At 40.1% G+C, this 18,544-nt stretch overlaps 1 protein-coding gene and 1 long non-coding RNA gene across 4 annotated transcripts in view; one reads left to right on the forward strand and one right to left on the reverse strand.

The window, feature by feature from the left end:
- Positions 1 to 8,788, forward strand: part of LOC106946170 (uncharacterized) — a 176,446-nt gene extending 167,658 nt beyond the window's left edge. Inside the window, exon 4 of the long non-coding RNA XR_001424712.1 lies at positions 8,033 to 8,788. This is a non-coding gene — a long non-coding RNA (uncharacterized LOC106946170). The remainder of the gene's footprint in view (positions 1 to 8,032) is intronic.
- Positions 1 to 18,544, reverse strand: part of LOC106946167 (rho GTPase-activating protein 6-like) — a 62,631-nt gene that overhangs the window by 1,771 nt on the left and 42,316 nt on the right. For all 3 annotated transcript variants that reach the window (XM_015030332.1, XM_015030331.1, XM_015030333.1), the window contains exons 2-11: positions 9,876 to 10,035; positions 6,924 to 6,995; positions 4,700 to 4,848; positions 3,859 to 3,987; positions 3,544 to 3,739; positions 3,396 to 3,451; positions 1,963 to 2,113; positions 1,664 to 1,812; positions 383 to 562; positions 49 to 140 (exon numbers count right to left, since the gene is read on the reverse strand). In XM_015030332.1, the coding sequence (XP_014885818.1) occupies positions 49 to 140; positions 383 to 562; positions 1,664 to 1,812; positions 1,963 to 2,113; positions 3,396 to 3,451; positions 3,544 to 3,739; positions 3,859 to 3,987; positions 4,700 to 4,848; positions 6,924 to 6,995; positions 9,876 to 10,035 (1,334 nt within the window). The remainder of the gene's footprint in view (positions 1 to 48; positions 141 to 382; positions 563 to 1,663; positions 1,813 to 1,962; positions 2,114 to 3,395; positions 3,452 to 3,543; positions 3,740 to 3,858; positions 3,988 to 4,699; positions 4,849 to 6,923; positions 6,996 to 9,875; positions 10,036 to 18,544) is intronic.

The raw sequence follows: 18,544 nt of genomic DNA on the forward strand, positions 1-18,544 counted from the left end.
GGCCGAAGAAAAACCGAGACATGGAGAAAGTGAATGAATGCGACTCACTGTGAGGCTTTCCTCCTGAGAAGATAGTCGACCACATCTGGATCCGTCTCCAAAAGGCTCATCAAGACTTCATTTTGCAGATCGGGGGGCACCTATAAAACAATCACATTGAATTCTTCAGTTAATGCTTAAACACCTCTAAATTTACAGCTTCCACTCACTAAGGCCTTAAGTCCATATTTGTGGAGAAAAAAGTAGCAAAAGTACAATAAAAAAAATGAGAGCTCAGTCTAAAAAGTTTAGTTCCTTCTCAAGTTATTGAGGACTCTTAAAGTCAAAACAAGCAAGCAAATGTGAATTTGAGTGGATATGTGCACCTAGCAGAGCCACAAACCATGAAGAGGGTTTGGCACCCTGCAATCATCCTCTGCAGCACGGCGATGACGGCGGTGCTCTCCTCGGCCCGGGCAGAGCTCTGGACGCTGAACTCCTTATCCGAGCTCTTCTGTTTGTGGAGCAGGTTGGGCCCGAAGATGGTGGCGAGGTTTAGAGACGTCATTTTGTTCCCTGGAATCTGAAGTAGGATAGATTTAGGCAACAAAATGAATGTTATGCTTGTTGTACATTTGTATACTATGCCTAGAGTTAAAGTACTAAGAGTATTTTTGTAATTTTTCATAACTTCTTAGCACTTTCCCTTTTTGATCATTTGGTCTCGGTTTCCATTTTGCTCCTAATGCCTTACATTCTACTCTGCTTTTCACCACATGGGCACATTTACCACAGTGTTTTCTTTTGTGTTGAGGCATAGTAGCTCATATTTAGCAACAAAATGTACAATCCCAGCTCAGAAATCTGAATCCAATTAACTTTCTCTTGTCCAGTTTACTCCCCTTCCACACCCGGTCCCTGTGGAGGGATGGGAACCACTAGCAGCCAAAAAAAGTAATGAAGAGATCTTCACAATCTGGTGTTGAACATCCGGACTTCCTGTGACAGGGTCAGGACGTGAGAGCCTTAAATCCACTTTCAGTATTTGAGTTCATTGTCATGTAAACACATTAACACACACACACACGCACACACACACAAAATACATTTTCATGTGCAGAAGAACTTGAGCAAAAACCGCGAACACTCCCTGGAAGAAAATGTACTCCTTCAGGGAAAAAGTAAGAAAAACAAATCTTTGAAACGTGTGTTAAAAAAAAAAAAAAAAAAGGTATTGAAAAGGTGTGGAAACAGTGATGAAAATCACAAAAACATTTTGCTGAAAAACATTTGGAATAGCATAAAACAGTTTCAACATGTTTTTATTTTCTCTAGTAAGTCTATTTCTGAAATGAAAACCTCATATGTACCTATTTGATTCCCCGTCTTTAGCCAATGGCAGCTAAATGTCAGTTTAGTTTGCAGATCTGGGAGTAAGTGCAGCCATTCACATAATATCTGATGTCATAGCCACTCCAAGACCACTTGGTAATCTTCCATCAGTGTTTGTGCAGAGCATTTTCTCCTCCAGGGCTGCAAATAGAGCCTGGTTAAACAAGCTGCTTCCTGTTACTTGTTTTTGGTTATTTCCACCAAATGAGGTGGAAATAAACCTTAAACAAACCGCCCAGAAGATGTTTAAGTGCCTTCTCTACTCAACCCGATACTTCTGTTCAGTCCTCACCTCCTGACCGTCCTTGGTGTGCTGGTCGTTGGCGTGGTCCGCTACAGTGGACAGGAACTCAAGCAGGCGGTGAAGAGTGTCGCTGTTGCATGCTGGGAGAAGGTAGATCAGCAACTGCGTGACGCTCTGCTGCTCATCCAGATCCAACACTGTGCCGCACAGATCAGGAGGGAATAAGATGGAGAAAAAGATACCCGTCTGGGGAAAATGTTCACTTTCTCATAGGTTTGATTTGTTCTTGTAGTTCTTAAGGTGGAAACGGTATGGTAACCAGAAAGTAGCAGATGGTCGAGGCTCACATGTGGTGTTGATGAAGGCCGTGTAGAGCTCCCGTGTTAGAAGCGCGTCGGGCATGTCCCTGAGGAACTCCTTCAGCAGAGCCGCCACGTCGTGAACGCTGTGCTCCTCGTCCAGCTGCACGTCGATACCCCGATCGAACTCCTCCCGCAGCTGTGAGCCAAGGAGAGGAAGAGCAACTTTCAGAAACATCCTCTCCACTAAACAATGGACATTATATTCTTTGAAGCGACACACCCGTACACATTCCCAACCTTCTGACCCTCTAAACGACTGTATCCAGACCACTTCTGCCAGTATGAGTTGTAATTTTGACCATCTAGCCTTTTGGAGGACTTCCAGTCTGCTCATTCCAGTTTAGCTTTTTTTAGGAGATGATTTAAAACGCATTATGATTTGAGAAATTTGCTCTAATCACCACGAATCATCCAGGACTATCTGAAACGAACTCAAAAATAAGATACACACATTCAGGTATTGGGTGTACACAAATAATAACATGATTTATGCGCAACAAAAAGGTTGTTGATCTTCAAAAGAACGTCAGCGCTTCTAAACACAACATACCACTCTGACTAAAAGTTCTCCCACCTAACCGTCATCCCCTCCCTAAGCAGCCGTCCATCCATTACCTCTGAACCATTACAGCAGATAACACCAATGCAGCTGACGGTTTACAACCTGATAATATATCAGCTCATGCTTCAAAAACAATGTAAGAAATGCAAATTTATGAAAGATTTGACCTGTTCTGTTTGACTGTGCGAGTTGTAAACCACGCGGGACAAAAACCGATTAATTTGAAGATCAAAGATAACCCTCAGACCTCTTTCCAAATATGTCTACCAGAAAGACCTGGCTGTTGTTTTTGAGGGAAATGATAGTGTTGTGACAAGAACTTTTGTACGAGGAAAACATCAAAGACGGACTGAAATTCATTATGAAGCACAAGGATGAACAGTTGAAGATGAAACCTCCCTTAGATTGATTGGAATCAGTGGAAAATAATTTCTCCAGACGTGGCCGTGCCAACCGTGAAGGACTTTGATTCAAACCATGTGTGAGGTTTTGTTTCATCCAACAGAATGGTATTATTCCCAGTTCTACCAGTTCAATGCCATTAATAAATGCTACTCTTTTTTTTTTCACAAAGCCCAGGTATTTTTTTTGTGTGAATTTCACAATGTAGAAATAACAAGACATCCGTCTGAAATTTTAGACCACAAAACTTAAGAATGAACCACCATCAGCCAGGATTGGACCTAGACGATGACCTGCATGCCAGCACGATTTCGTCAAGTCATGAAAAAGAATTTGCTAAGCCAATGCCAATTTCTGGAAAAGGAAAAAAAAAAATGTCTGGATTGAAGTGGAGAACTTTGCACCAATTGAAGAAAAAAATCATGTCAAATGAGAAACATTTTGGACAACTCACTTGTCTTACTCTCTTCTTAGAGCTTCCCACTCTGAAGATTCCCACAGTCTGCAAACCTGAAAAGAAAAGAAGAAAACAACAAAAATGAGCTTGAAAGCATGACGTGCGTAATGTTTGCACCGACTGCTCAAGTTGGGCATCTGCCCACCGTATTTCTCGATGTGCTGGCAGCAGCTGTCGACCACCCGGGGCACCTGCCGGTAGATGGGGTTCAGGCTTAGACGTTTGTCCCTGTGCTTTTCCTTCTTGCTCTGCGTCTCGGCCGGCAGGGAGAGCTGCAGCGCCTCGAGGAGGCGGGACTGGTTGTCGTCCAGGTCTGTGATGGAATCCACAGACATGCCTCCCTGGTGGGTAATCATGCATTTGATTCAATCTATCTCCAGTGAATTAAACAAACAAAAACAAGCAGGTCCATGTTTGGGATTCGAGGAGGGGAAGGAGGACGATTAAAGCACTTTCTTACCCTCCGGCGGACTCGTGGTGCAGACTCGGGGGTGTTGGGTGACGTCGACTCATTGGCCGTCTCCGACGTTGAACTTAGTGAGGAGTTACTGCTGGATAACTCTTTGTTGGAGGGTCGCTTGGTGGCGAACTAAACAAAACATCCAACCAGGGTCTTAATTTGTGTTTTTCTCCATTGAAACCCGCAATGCAGTGGTTGGGAAAGTTTTTGTTCCCTTCCAGATTGCTTGTTTATGTCTTTTTTTTGTTCCCTTTAAATGCTTCAGATTAGACAGATATAAGTTGGCTAAATACAAAATGTCATTTTTAAAAGATTTTCATTTCCATGCATGGAGTGTGGGATCAATGAGTTACACAAATGGAGCCAAAAATTGCAGGATCACAATCCTGCTACACATTTTCTAAAGAAACATCAGTGGATTTTGCGTTTTTGCAGTGTATGAACTCTGCAGAAAAACCTCAAAAGTCCAGATTGTATCTTTAAACTCGAGCTCATTTTGCTTTGGTTATGCAGTACAACAAACAGTGAAGATACACCAACAAGTCAAGCTCCCAATAACTAAAAACAACCTAAATAAAAGTTTTGGAGTGACTTAATCAAAGTTCATTCAGTCCTTCTTCAAATGTCTAATATATATTGTTTACCATAAAGATGTAAATTATGTTTTGTTGATTTTTTTTATTTTTATTTTTTGTTTGAAAAATCCATTTTGTATTGACTCAATTATCTTTTTCTGGTATTAAAATCTTGGAGAGAGCAATCACTTATTTTTTTTTTCCCCCCCACAGCACAGCATTTGTACCTAAAAATTTCCAAACAGTAAAAGTCAGTGATTAAAGACCTGCAAAATGGATGACACAAGATCGGAGGAGTCTTTGTGCTCCTCCCTTTGCGGAGGGTCCAGGCGGTAGGCATCCTGGCGCTGCCTGTGCACTCTGTCGTTGGCAATGACCTGGGACAGGGGTATGCTGAAGGCCTGGGGTACACACTCTGCGGAGAGGGGGAAGAAGCAGGTTCTTTTAAATTAAGACAATAAAAAGTCTGAGGCATGAAACTACCAAAAATAGTCCTGAAGATGGCAAGCTGAGGCTCTGTATCACATCTGTTTCAGCTTGGCCTTTTACGCAGACGCAATTAAAAGCACCAAAAAGCATGCTAAACGGTGTCAGTAAAAGTCTTGCGCAGTGATTAAAGCGCAACATCTGTTTTCCAAAATAATACATCAGAGGAAACGTGACGTTGCCGCCTTATTTTAGCGTTGTTGACCAAAATAACTTGGATGGCTTCCTGCCAAGCAATCCAGTACTCCGCCTGCTGGTCATTTATAGTGGCTCTTCAGGGGTCCAAAATAGAATCATGCAACTTTGTTTTAATCTTTTTAATCCAAAAGTACTGCAGACAGGGGGAAAAAGCATAAACAATGCTAATACCTGGGTTTTTATTTTATTTTCTTTTTTTTGCAGATGCACACGCATTAGTTTAGAAATGTGTATTACTTTAAGTCTTACATTTCTAAATCTGTACTTAATTAAATTAATCATAGTCATGGGGCACTTCCCTCTGATGCAAACCAAGTACTCATATTCCAGACCTAAAGCTGAAGAGGATCTTTCTCATTGTGTGCTTCAAACCTTTGAATATGCTCATAAAGACTAAATTCTATCTGGAGAGTGCTGCAATGCAAAATCTCAAAGCGCAGGTCTATGAGCGACGAAGAGAGAGAAGAAAAAAGAAAATCCATTCCACAGCCACAAAATGCAGGGCTGCGGTTTTCAGACGACATGACGGCTTCCACTGTGACACCATGTGTTTGCTCTGGAGTCTCACCGCGTTAAAAGGCCTTACATAATTGCACATAAACACAGAAATGCATTTAGTCGATGCAGCTCCCGATTGTTGGATTTCACAGATGAGTCCACAGCCAAACCGCATTTCTCATGCTGTCAGATGTATCAAAATAGCCCCGGGGGAAAAAGTTGGGCACGGTTTGAATCATGTCAATGCTAACGTGTGAAGGTAGGTGGGGATTAAGTTGCACTTCAACAACAAAAGTGCTAAAAAAAAACACCGTATGAAGGAATGTTCTGTGAATTATTTTGTTTACGGAGATGAAACTGGATCAGACTTCTGTATCACTCTGCGTACGGTCAACGGGCCGTATTTGTTCATGTCGATCTCCAAGTCTGTTCAAAAATCTGCCAGCGAGATTTCTGCAACAGAATTAATATTTTCCACTTGTCCATTTTGTTGATATCAAGGACCATGAAGAGAAGAATAAGTTTAACACATAGATGCATCTGAGCCATGTATGCAGTGGTAGAAAAAGACGACTACACCAGATTTATGACCCTTTCAAACTGACATACGTCTCGGAGGCACAAATGAATCACCTGACTTGTTATTCTCCTCAACATGAGCTCACATGTAACCCAACTGAGTATTTGCACAGCTGGAGTGGAGACGCCTCAGCGTCATATAGGTCTAAAACTGGACTGAAGGAAATAATGTTTTGTCCAGTTACAGTACATGTATAAAATCTGTACCACTGGTTGGCTTTTGTGTCTAACAATTAGACACTTTGAGTTGTTTTTCAATCTTTAAGATTTAAAATCTGGACAACTCAACTAAAAAAAAATACATAAACTGAAGTGGTCACATAAGTGTGGACAATCTTAAAACTTTCTAGAAACTCCGTTTTATATTCCTGGACTGCCTCTATTTGCATTAGGAGACTATTGGTGTGGTGCATTTTAGCCCTCTTGAGATCAACCCACAGATTATAAAACCAGATTTAGTTTTATGTTCTGGCAGGACCTTTCGTCCTTCTGGTAAAGTTGTCTTTTTTTTTCTTTTTTGAAAAATGAAGCTCCTCTTTAAAATGTGAAGTGTTATCTTTGTACCAAAAAACCTCAATTTATGGTGAAAACATTTTACTTTGGTTTTGTCAGCACCTAACACATTTTACCAAATGATTTTAGGAGCCTAACTCCCTTTCAGACCCTTTTTTTTTTTCCTCAGAGATTGCAGCTCCTGTCAATTTGTAATGTTTAAAACGCTTTGCTTACCTTTGTCTTTGCTCTTTTCTTTGGCTAGTGAGTCCAGCTTCCTTCTTAATGACTTTTTCCTCTTCTGTCCATCTGTCCCAGGCGGGGGAAAAAAAGCAATAAACAAGTAAATAAATCATGTGAAACAAATGCTTCCCATATCTTCGGGTTCTTATCTGACTCTTATGTTTAATAAAATTATGCCAGGAATGCAGACATAAATTAACCACACGGGAAAACCATTTCATTGAACAGTCAGGTTAGAAATAGTATCTGCCACCACACACAAAAAAAAAGAAATTGCTATCAAAACACAATTAGTGAGATTGCTTATACAAACTCTCCGCTGTATCTTTTATTAACTTTGGTTTTTCAATGCCATACATGGTCATCTTAAAATTACCCGGGCTGTCTTCCTCTTTTGATCTGCCTTGACTTCTTATCGACTCATTAAAAATGGCAAAAGATAAACAAACGGCAACAGTTACGTAGCTCGGCACAAAAAAAAAAAAGCAACACACGAGAAGTTCAGCAGCAAACGGCTCAGTTTCGGCTCACAATCACATGAGGATATTTGTGTTTGGATGGAAGGAAGCCACCCTGTCAGCTCCCAGCATGATAAATGACTCTTGGATCTGCTGATTAACAGCCAGGAAACTCTGGAAATGGAGACACAACCAAGTTTCAAGTCTTTCAGGGCATCTTGGAGTATGATGTCATTTGTTGGAAAGCCTTTAACTCCGTTGTTTGTATTGGTGCTGTCCAAAACCGACTGCTTAATGCATGAAAGCCCTTTTGGTTAAATTAGCATTTCTGGCTTGAGGACTTCTGTTTGAACCTCATGAGTTCTGAATAACAGTGAATCTCATTTAAGGTGCTTTGGAAAAAGGGTTATTTCCTTTGAGCTTCTTCATATTTTGTCAGAATACACTGACAAAAGTTAGTCTATCTGCCATAAAAGCAGTCACAGTAACTCTGGAGGAGCTGTAGAGATTCACAGCATAGATGTAAAAATCTGAAAAAAGTTTACTTTCACCATTTATCCAACTATTTCTCACTAATCTGGATAAGTTGGATCTCTGAATGCTGCCCAAGATCCCAAATCTTAGTTGTTTTTTTGTGATCTGCAGAACAGCAAAGAAATTCTGGGTCTCCGTGACACGACACCAGGAAGGGATGGGGTGCAAACTGTGAGGAGAAACTGAAGCAGATGTTGCAATGGAGGCCAAGGGAGAACGAGAGAAGGGAGATAGGAAATGGTTTGGATTTTTTGACAGATGGCTCCCAAAGCCGTACGGAAATCCCCCGAACCTCCACACTCTCTTTCTGCTCCAGACCCGTTTTGCAGCGCCTGCTGATGAACCTCCGCTGACTGTCTGTCTCATTGTATCGTCTTCTCGTCCGTTCTTGTCTGCCTTAATTCCGTCTTTCTTTAATCTGCTGTTTCATCTTGAAGAAACGCCAGAAATTCAGCCCTGTGGCGCTCGCATAAATATTATCTAAGAAAAATTCTGGGGCTGGAAAGCGAGCATTAGCTGAAATAGCCCTCACAGATGCGCACAGTTGTCCATTTGAAATATTTCCCTCGCCTGCACATGGCAGCAGTCAGGAGCTCTGGAATTCATAAGCAACACAGACAAGTATGTATTAAATCATGGTAGGGAGAGGTTTAACCTTCAGCTGGAATGCAGAGCCCTGAATAATCCATTAGCTGCTCAACACTGCTGCTACGAAACTAACTCCAGCGCTATACAGTGCAGTGGAACAAACGCAGCCCTTAGCGTGCGTGACGTGGACTGTTGCAAAAACAAGACGTAATCTCCGAAGGAAAGTACGGAAAAATGCGACACTGAGGAAACCCAGAGATCTGGAAACATGGAAAAAAACATACCCATTGATAAAAAATTAAGTTAAAGGAGAATATAAATTGCTTGCACCACTTGAAACCAGATCAAAGGCTCATGAAAAAGTTGTGAGAAAGCCAAAAGCCAAGTCAGCATATCAGAAACACTGGGTAGGATTACAACTTTTTTTTCTGGCATTATTATGACTATAATCTCACGAGATTACGGCTTTATTATTATTCTGACTTTATGATGAGTTTATTTTCATAGGATTACAACTTTTTCTTGTATTATTATAACTTTATTCCTACTATTACAATGTTTTCTTTATTATTACGACACTATGATTTCATAATTATGACTTTATTCTCATATTACAACTTCTCATAATATTATGACTTTTGTTGTTTGACTATATTCTTGCACAACTACAGCTTCTCTTCATATTACAACTTTGTTCTTGTGGGGGGGGTTTTCAACTTCCACACACTGATTTTATTCTCATGCATTTTTTTTTCTCGCAAAGCAATTATTTTTCTGCCTTTTCTTAGCCTAGTCCTAATACTGTTGTAATACAAACGACAAATATGTGGTTAAAAAGCGAAAGAGTTTCTTCATCAAAACGTCTGTTGACATCAAAACGAGTTTGGAAAGATGTAAAAATCTGGGAATCGGTTTGTATTCCACAGAACGAGTAGCAGAGGAAATGATTTCCATCTTGGAACCGTTGCCCCCCAAGACCTAATCTTTGCTACAGATGGATGACACACTCTTTTGCTTAAAATTGAGTGGAAATGATTAAATTTCTCCCTTGTGCAGTTTTTGACTCTTAGTGGGATGTTTAGGATGGGTAAGTCCAGTGGAAAACCACCGACTCCTTCTGTATCGTCGTGTGCTAGATTTGCAACAATTGTTTAATCTTATTTTCCACAAATATAGCTTTATATCTATATGAGTTAGCAGTTTTGATGAAAAAAGGAACAATCTCCCCTAACTGGAGACAGAGGCATGTCTCATAAGATGCCACATACAGTTTTGAGTTCAGGATGCATTTTGCAATAAATGCCAGATTATCAAGACTCAAACGTTATAAATCATATCAGAAAAACAATGTGCGCTTTGCTCCTACCCTTTGGGATGGTTATTTGACATCCCAGGTCATAGTCCTGGAGTAAGCGGGTGTAGGCTACTTCCTGCAGCCTGGCTCTTTCCAGCTCTGACAGGCTCTGGACGGCAACTGGAGTCAGGCGTACGCTCCGCCCCGACAGACTGCTCCAGGTGAAATCCCCCTGGGGTGGAAACAACCGGAGGGATGTTAAGACAAAATTAACAAAAGACTGAGACACAAAAGAAGGGACTAATGCACTTTCTGACAAAGAAGGACTTAACGTCCCACTCTCCTGGGTAGTTGAGTTTTTCTTTCCAACTCTGCCAGGATGCCATTTACTCACAAACAAAAGAAAGCTAAGCACTCAAAAGTCCAGGTGCTAAATAAAACAGGATTGTGCATTCTCTGTCGTCATTTTTCACCCCTATAAATCTTTCAACACAGATGTTAACTAAAGATATGTGATCCTTTTGTTGCCGTTGTTTTCCATAATTGCACAAAATTATGATCTGTTTCTGCTAAAGAGGGAAAACGGAGAATCATGATGAAGCGTTGATGAGGGGAAGGAATGAGTTTAAACTCAAACACAAAACGATCCTGATGTTTGCACTTCACAAAGTTAGTTCTAGTTTTTGGAACTTATCTGAATAATTCCAGCGTCTGTTTTTAAAACACAATGGAAACGGTGGACAAATGGAAAGAAATTACACCAATCCTCAAAATAAGCATTCATTCCTAACTTGTACTGTATTTACGAAAAAATGCATACAAGGAGGCAATAAAAACATGTTTAATCAAAGTAAATACTCATTCATGATTTTATGGAGACTGAATTTAGGAGCATAATAATGAGTTGCTTGAAACCTAAAAATGGACAGTTGATCCTTCTCAATCTCCGGTCATGCATTCTTGTGTCTAAGTAAAAGGGAAAGAGAAGATTTTGTAAAAATCCATTAATGCCTCTTTCAGACGAATGGCTTACCAATGTCCTCTAAATGTGTCTGCGTTTACATAATTTCATAATTTTGCAAGCAGACGGCACACAATTCACACAGATGATGTACTTTTTTTTAACTGTAGATCTCCGAGCAGCAATCCTGAAAACCTGACCCGCAAATACAAGAATGGTCACGAGTCAACAAACCGTGTTGCCGCCTTGCTGCATTTCATCCAGCACAGCTGTTCTGTGTTGTTGTGAGCGCATGCCTGTGTAGGCCATTCCTTATCGCTGACTGAGGAAAGCCTTTTGCCTCCTGAGTGACCTCACTCACGGCTCAACGGTGCACAAAGACGCACATGCCCTTGCACGACCACGAGTCTGCAGCGAAAGACAAGACAACAGGTCGGAGAAGACTGTGATAAGCGGGCCGCCGACCGTTGAGTCGGTTCCGCCCGGCAGGACGGACGAGCTTGAGTGAAACTGAGGGAATGCTGGTGGCGAGCGATGCGGGAGATTAAACGCAAGCGTGACTACTGGGCCCTGGAAGCCTGATTGACCTGTAGTGGCGTCCAAACCAAGATATTAGCCAACAGCTAACTTTGTTTGCTGTGTCATTCATGCTGCACAGCTGATGAACAATAGTACATAGCTTGTCCTCTACATGCCTAGACTCTTAGTCATGTGAGTTTTTCTGTACAATTCACAGCAGGCTGAAGCGACAGATTGATGGATCAGGGCATTTATCACATCTGTGATCGAAAACGAGTGGTGAAGTTGATGATCTTGAGTTACAGGTTCATCATTCCTCCAGTGCTCCTCTAGAGTTAATGAGATTCTGTTTGAGATCTCTGCAACTTCTGTTCCCAATGGGTGTCAGCCGGGGCAGGAGAGTTTGAATGCCACAGTCTTGTTCAGAACTGCTCACAAGGTCTGACCGAGAGATTTTTGCGATAGATCGGGCCCTTCTGATTGGTAGAAAGGATGATGTCTCTGTCTTTTGTAACAAAGGAATGACGCTAACCCATTTGTCTTCTGATGCTCACCTAATGGTAATGACTTACTGGGACTTTTAAAGAAGAACTTGGCTGGCTTATTATCATTGATGGCATAATAACTTTTAAATTATAGAAAAAATCTTGGTCTGCGCAACATTGAGGCCAAAGAACAGAACTATGCAAAAAACCATTGGGTCGGGATCAGAAGACAAACACCAAGATGTTGCTTTCAATTTTACTCATTACACATACTGTAATGTTATCTGAAATGACTGGCACACAATCTGTAAAAATATATATTTTTTATACTGAATAATAATCTAGACTATTGTTTCCCTTTTAAAGAATAGGTATGTTTGGACTTTCAAACCATCAAAATGTCGCAACACATATCATCCGCATGGTTACATAACAGACAGAAAACAAAAACACTAAGCTGATTAAGAGCTCAGTTTCTTTACTCTTCTTGTAATGACAGCCAGCTACTATTATGTACATATTAAACAGAACCCATGATAATTAGTTTCTGGCTGTATCAATAGAACAAATGAGCAGCTCAAAACACACATGCATGATAACATCACAGCCAATTTCCTAATATTGCACAGAGACCCATTAAGGTTAATGAGATCATATATTACTGGGCCACAAATTCCATTTAAAGACAAATGTCAGGGCACTGTGCAATGATGGCTCCAAAGGCATTCATTGTGTGAGATCTGTGTATGATGTGAAAGCAAACCGTTTGGATAGTTTGTGTGAGGACACATCTGACAAGCTGTCATTACAAGCTTCTGATTGTATTTGATAGACATGTTAAAAATCTTTGTGGCGTTGTCGTACCGCCATCTCGCTGTGTAACCCGCATGCGCCTCCCACCAAGAACAAACGTGGCACCAATCTGGGGTTTTTTTTGCAACCCAAGTTGGCTGCTGTTGCAGCTTGAAAAATACAAGCAATCAGAGCTTCTCTGGTTCTAATAAAACAATCTGGGCACCAAACTATGATAGCTAGCATTGTTTCCAATTGAACAAAATGGCCTTTGAAGCTTTGTTATCCTCTCAACCAGCAAACACCGGCTAGTTAATAAGCTAACATAAAATTGCCAAGGTTTGTGTTGTTGTTGCACATCAATGGAGAAATCCAACTTTTCTTTTGAGTCTACCTGCTTGCTTTCTTTTCTATAATAGAGCTTAAGCTTGGAGTTCAACAATGAATCTTAATAAGTGATAAGGGTTTGCTGTTTATTGACTAAGGTTATCATTCAGTCAATCTCATCTTGGCTTTGGACTAGTCTCAAAATGCATCGCTTAGCTTTTACTTCCTTTAAACATAAAACCTCTTGAGTTGATTATTGTCAATCAATTTTATTACTTGACCAGACTAATTATAGAAAGCTTTTGAAAAATGGAAATCTCTGCTCAGAATCTTCTATACAATTCTGAAAATACCAAGCTGTCGTTGCTGCAGCTATTTTGTGCTTCCATGTGACAAACGCTTTGCTGGAAAGATTAATAACTCAAACTGCACGCGCACCATGCAGTTAGATGACTAATGCCATCTGGAGATTCAGTACAGTGCTGCACAGCATGTGGTTTTTGTTCTATTTTAGACAAAGGGACAAATGGCGCAAAAAAAAATAAAAAGTCAGTTTCCATAGCAACATATACATACAGAAACCCAAAGGGCCAGGAAGTGAAAAAAATATTACTATGGCAACCCACTTGGAGGTCACACAAAGGCAGTGGGACGCATGTTGCTATGACGCACAGCTCAAATTATTGGACAACACGACAGAGATTTAAAACGTTAATGGCAGGCATGCAAATGTTGTTTTAAATATGATGTAAATCACCTCTGGCATGAAAAGTGTGCCAGAGGTACGTTCACATTTGAATAAAAATGAGTATGACGATAAATAATTTTGTTTAGGCAATTTTAAAGATCTGCTAAAATGGGAAAATAACTCACGAGGAAAAAGTTTCAATCTCCTGTGGTATTATATCATCTTTTTTTCAGTCATGTTATCATTTATTTTCATAAGCCAACAGATGTGCAAGGCCTTATTGACAGCATCATGTTTTGCTTCGTTTTCTGTTATTTTTAATCTGTTGATAAAATGTTTCTTTTAAGCCATAATAGTTGTATAGTTTCCTGTAGTTTTAATACAATCTTGCTTATAATAATAATTTTATATGTCTGGCAATAACTAGATAAACTAGCACGAAACACAAAGTAAGGGTGGGCGATTTGGACTTAAAATTTTATTACAATATTTTGTGGTATTATTTTGATGACAGTAAAAGTTATGCTAAACTTATTATTACCTCTTTAAACTTTTAAGAAGTGTGTTTTTTGAAGGTCAAGGAAGGTTACGGAGAAACTTTCTAACAGGGGACACTAAAGCACAAAAGGAGCTTTCCAAAATTTCACATTGTACTCGTGGTTTGTTTTCCTCTGCTTTACGTTTTGCAGCTGGTTTTAAATGACCCTTGAGCCGAGATTTGGAATCATAACACTGAGCTGCAGGAATGTACAAGTATGTTCCAATGCTGCTTCTTATTTCTTTCTTTCTGTATTGTTTGTTTTTTACAAGTTGGCTTTCACACATGCATGAGTAACTCAATAATACATGGATTTTACTGACCTGGAACCTCCCCAGCACTCACATCTGCTTGTAATTACTGACCATCGCGCCCTGCCAGCTAGTGATGATAATGTGTGCTGCAGTGTTTGTACACTTATCTGTCCCAGATTCACAGTTAATGGCCTTTTCCACCTGTTTTTAAACCGTTGAAAGGAAAACAAGCACATTTTTTTGGATCCATGTTATGCATGTTAAAAAAACTCCTTGCAGAAGCAATTTATCTGTTTTATTTTTTTTATTAACTCAAGAATGTTGAGGTTATTTAACCCAAGAATATGAGGTCATACCGTCGCTTTGGATGACAAAAACAGTCTGACTTTCTGAATAAGACTCATCTTCCATTTTATAATAGTGTGTGTATACTCCGTTATGACAACACCATGATTAGCATTGACTGCTGATGATTACTGCAGGGCTCCAGAGCCCACACAAGCTGATGTGACTAATGTTAAAATATAAAAAACATTTTTATGATTTTTAGCATTATAATTGCTTTAGAATTATTTTTTTTATGAGGATAAAAACTCTTGGATCATTCAGTGGATTATTGCATATTTGTTACAGATCTTATGAAACACAGTTTGTGATTCATTAGTTTGTCTCTATTTATGTAAACTAAAAACAGGAAGTCCTAGTTTTCCCAAAAATATTGCTAAATTCCTTTATATTCTGGTTATTGTTAACTGTGTTTATCTTCCCATCTCAAAGCTGCAATGTCAATAAAAAGACATTTAGTCATAGCACTGACCGAGAGCCAGGCCATTTACAAAAGGAAAATGTTGAGTGGATTAGTTTTGGATTAAAGGCATTAGAGTGGATTAAGTGTTACTAATTCATGAAATGTACATTTCCTGAAGATGTATCATTGTGAAATACTCTAACCAGCATACAAAATGATATTAGCATTGAAAAATATGTAGCTTTCAATTGTGCTAAAATGACTGTTGTGGAGGACACTGACGAAAAAAGTACTTTATAAATTCAGAGGAGTAGAAAATGCAGGAACTTTAAAACCTTCAGTTAGCAGGGCATCAGTCTCACAATACTGGGGCAAAAGTAAAAATGCTATGTTGATCCTATTGCTTTAACTTTCTAATCATTTTCCAAAATAACCTAACAAAATCTATTTTTCATGACACATATTAATAGTGTTACTGTTTATATGATTCAGGATCAATTTGGCACATAATGTGCTTTGTTTGATAGAATTTACACACCATGCACATCTTGATTTAGCTTCAATTCGACAAGATCAGAGAGTAATTGCCTTCAAAACATACACAGTGCACTTAAAATGTCTGTTTTAATGGTTGTTTAACAGACCCAGCAAACACGGTTTTTATTTGATTCACTTTAAATTTCTTCTAGATGACATCGGCCGAGGCATTAGAGTAGATGTACATGATGTCAACACGAGCTGTGAAGCACTTAAAAACAAAGGTTTCAACTTTCACCACACATTGTTGCAAAAGCTCCCTTTGCATTTAATGAGTCCTTGCTGGCTTGGTGACAAGAGTGAGCAACTTGGAGTGTGTGCCCCAGCTACCCCCCACCATCACCACCCGAATCACTGGCAAGAACATCTAAAGCCTCAGGCGGACTTCAAACATCTCTTCAGACAGAATAATGCGAAGGGCCTGCGGCAATAATGAGGGCCGAGATTCGAGAATTAAAGCCTTGCATAATTGTTACATAAGCTGCAAAAGCGAAGGAAATTGATGCATCAAGACCCGGCCGGAAAGTGGAAGGAGAAGTTGAGGAAGTGCATGAGCTTTGTGTGTTTTGTGGTGCTGTTATCTGCGCATGACAGGCCAACCACTGATAACATACGAAAATATGTTGAAGCATTCTCTTAATCACCTGTCACTGGCAGCTGATGGGATTATGTTAGAGACATTATGGGGTTAAAAACAATGAAATGAACCAGGTATTCCCAGTGAAACCAAATTTGGCTTTCAGGAACCTCGTCCTTTCTGTGGAAACGTGCAACACTGGACCAAAATCACCAGTTCATGGTGTACAGAACCATTCCAACGTCGTTGGATTTTTCTACATAAAAAAATATATATTGTAGTTTCAGTTTGCTGCTGCCGTATTAGGACTTGCCCAGAAGGCAAGTCCAAAACATTTTCACAACAAACTTGGAAACCTGTTCCAGCTAACAGGGCTAGACTACGGTTGCAGTCAGACTAGTAGCAGAGTGTGACATAGGGCCCACCTCATGGACCACCACCACTGTTGAACCCTGCACCTAAGACTGTAATAAGCTGCTACTGGGATCTCAGCATAGATATTATGTGCATGCTCAAACAAGTCAAGAAAATTTTGCATCTCTCATATTGAGTCACAAACTTTATTCCTGTCTACATCCTGAAAAAGCCAACCCGTAACCCAGTATATAAATAGGAGGTGTGACTGTTTTCAATAATTCAAACTTGTATGTTGCAGTTATTTTTTGCCTGAAGCTTTTGGTTTTTTTTTTTTTTCTTTTTTTTTTTTTTCCAATGCATTACAATTGGAGCCATCAGTGACTTGTCTTTGAGCTCTGAGTGTGTAAAAGGGTGTTTGAGAGCCTGATGTCTGCTCTGGGATTCTGTGGTATGAAATTGAGGTCAAAACTCTGTGGAAGCCGAACCAATGCCAAACACTTCTAAACCAATTACCACTCCTGGCTTGTAGCCAACACAAGCAGTCAACAGTCATCTACAGAGGATAAATGGAGAAGCAATCATCAAAGCCCCCACTTTTTTTTATTTTGCATTTTGAAATCATATTTGTATGAAAATGTCCTTTTATATTTTACACATCAGCACTGAGGATATTACAATTACAGCAGCAAGAGACCAAACACCAGTCATGTGAGTTTGAAGCAGTTTGTGTTCCCAGAGAATTTGCAAGACAATATCTCCCAAATGTGCCTCTATAGACTGAAGAATCTAATGCAAACTGAATAAAGAGCAGGCCTCGGCATTCGAGTCGAATTAATCTGTCAATCAGTCAAAATAATTACGTAAGTGGACCCATGGGTATAAGGTTCCCATCAACTTTTTGCAGTCCACATGTTATGCCATGCTAGCACCGTGAGAACTGGCTCTTCTGCACACACACACACACACGCACGCGCGCACACACACACAGATTTATATGCCTGGGCAAAACAGAAAACACTCCCAGCAAAGTAGTGTGACCCATCGATGCAGGAATGTTTTAAAAAATTTGATTCAAAGATTAGCCCAAAAGGCTGCGATGTGTCAGCCCCCGGATGTTAACCTGGAATCTAAATCATCCTATCTTATCTTTTTTGACCCGACTGTGAATGGAAATATCCAGGCAATTGAAATACTTTCAGCTCCAGTCATGCTTCCTCGGGTTTCATCTTCAGGCTCTGCAATGCGCACAATCTAAACACCTTCAAGGCTGAGAGGTTTCTGACTTTCAGCTGTCGACATATTTATGTGGCAAGCATAAAAAAAAAAAATTACATAGACGAAATTCACCACTTGATCTCAAGCCGTCCGGAGCGATGACGGCAACGGAAAATGTGCCAACAACACACCCAGTGTCGTGTTTTTCAGCTGCCATTAAAAGCACAGAACAAACTGTCCAATTTGTAGAAATTAGCCTCTTAAGCTCAAACGTAACATTAATGTCGTTTATTTGGAACAGGTGCCATCTTCTAAAACACGACTTTAGCCAGAAGCCTGACATTTCACGACAAACTCAGCCGTGCACAGTCTGCATGTAGGCGTGTTTTAGGATCTGGTGGTATTTCTTGAGGAAACGGGGCTACAACTGTCATTCATGATAAGGCTAACATCTCTCTGAAGTGCTTCAAACGAGCGCTTTTACATGGTAAATCCAGCAAGACGAACTGTATGACCTCACCCTTTCAGCAGCTGTGTTTAAACAAACTTCCATTTCCACATAGCTTGGATGCATTCAGACGAGTGATGGTTTTTCATGGATATGAGATTATGTGTTGATCCTCTTAGGGAATTATTTATTTTTCGCACCACTGGCAAGAACAGAAGCTTAAAAAGTTGCAACACAATTTCGTGGTCTTGCCTCTGCTCCCCCCCCCCCCCCACTAATCTTTGTTTTCAAAAAA

The sequence above is a fragment of the Poecilia latipinna genome, unplaced genomic scaffold (genome assembly GCF_001443285.1).
Source record: "Poecilia latipinna isolate Pla-1442-1.1 unplaced genomic scaffold, P_latipinna-1.0 Scaffold179, whole genome shotgun sequence".
Classification (NCBI taxonomy): domain Eukaryota; kingdom Metazoa; phylum Chordata; class Actinopteri; order Cyprinodontiformes; family Poeciliidae; genus Poecilia; species Poecilia latipinna.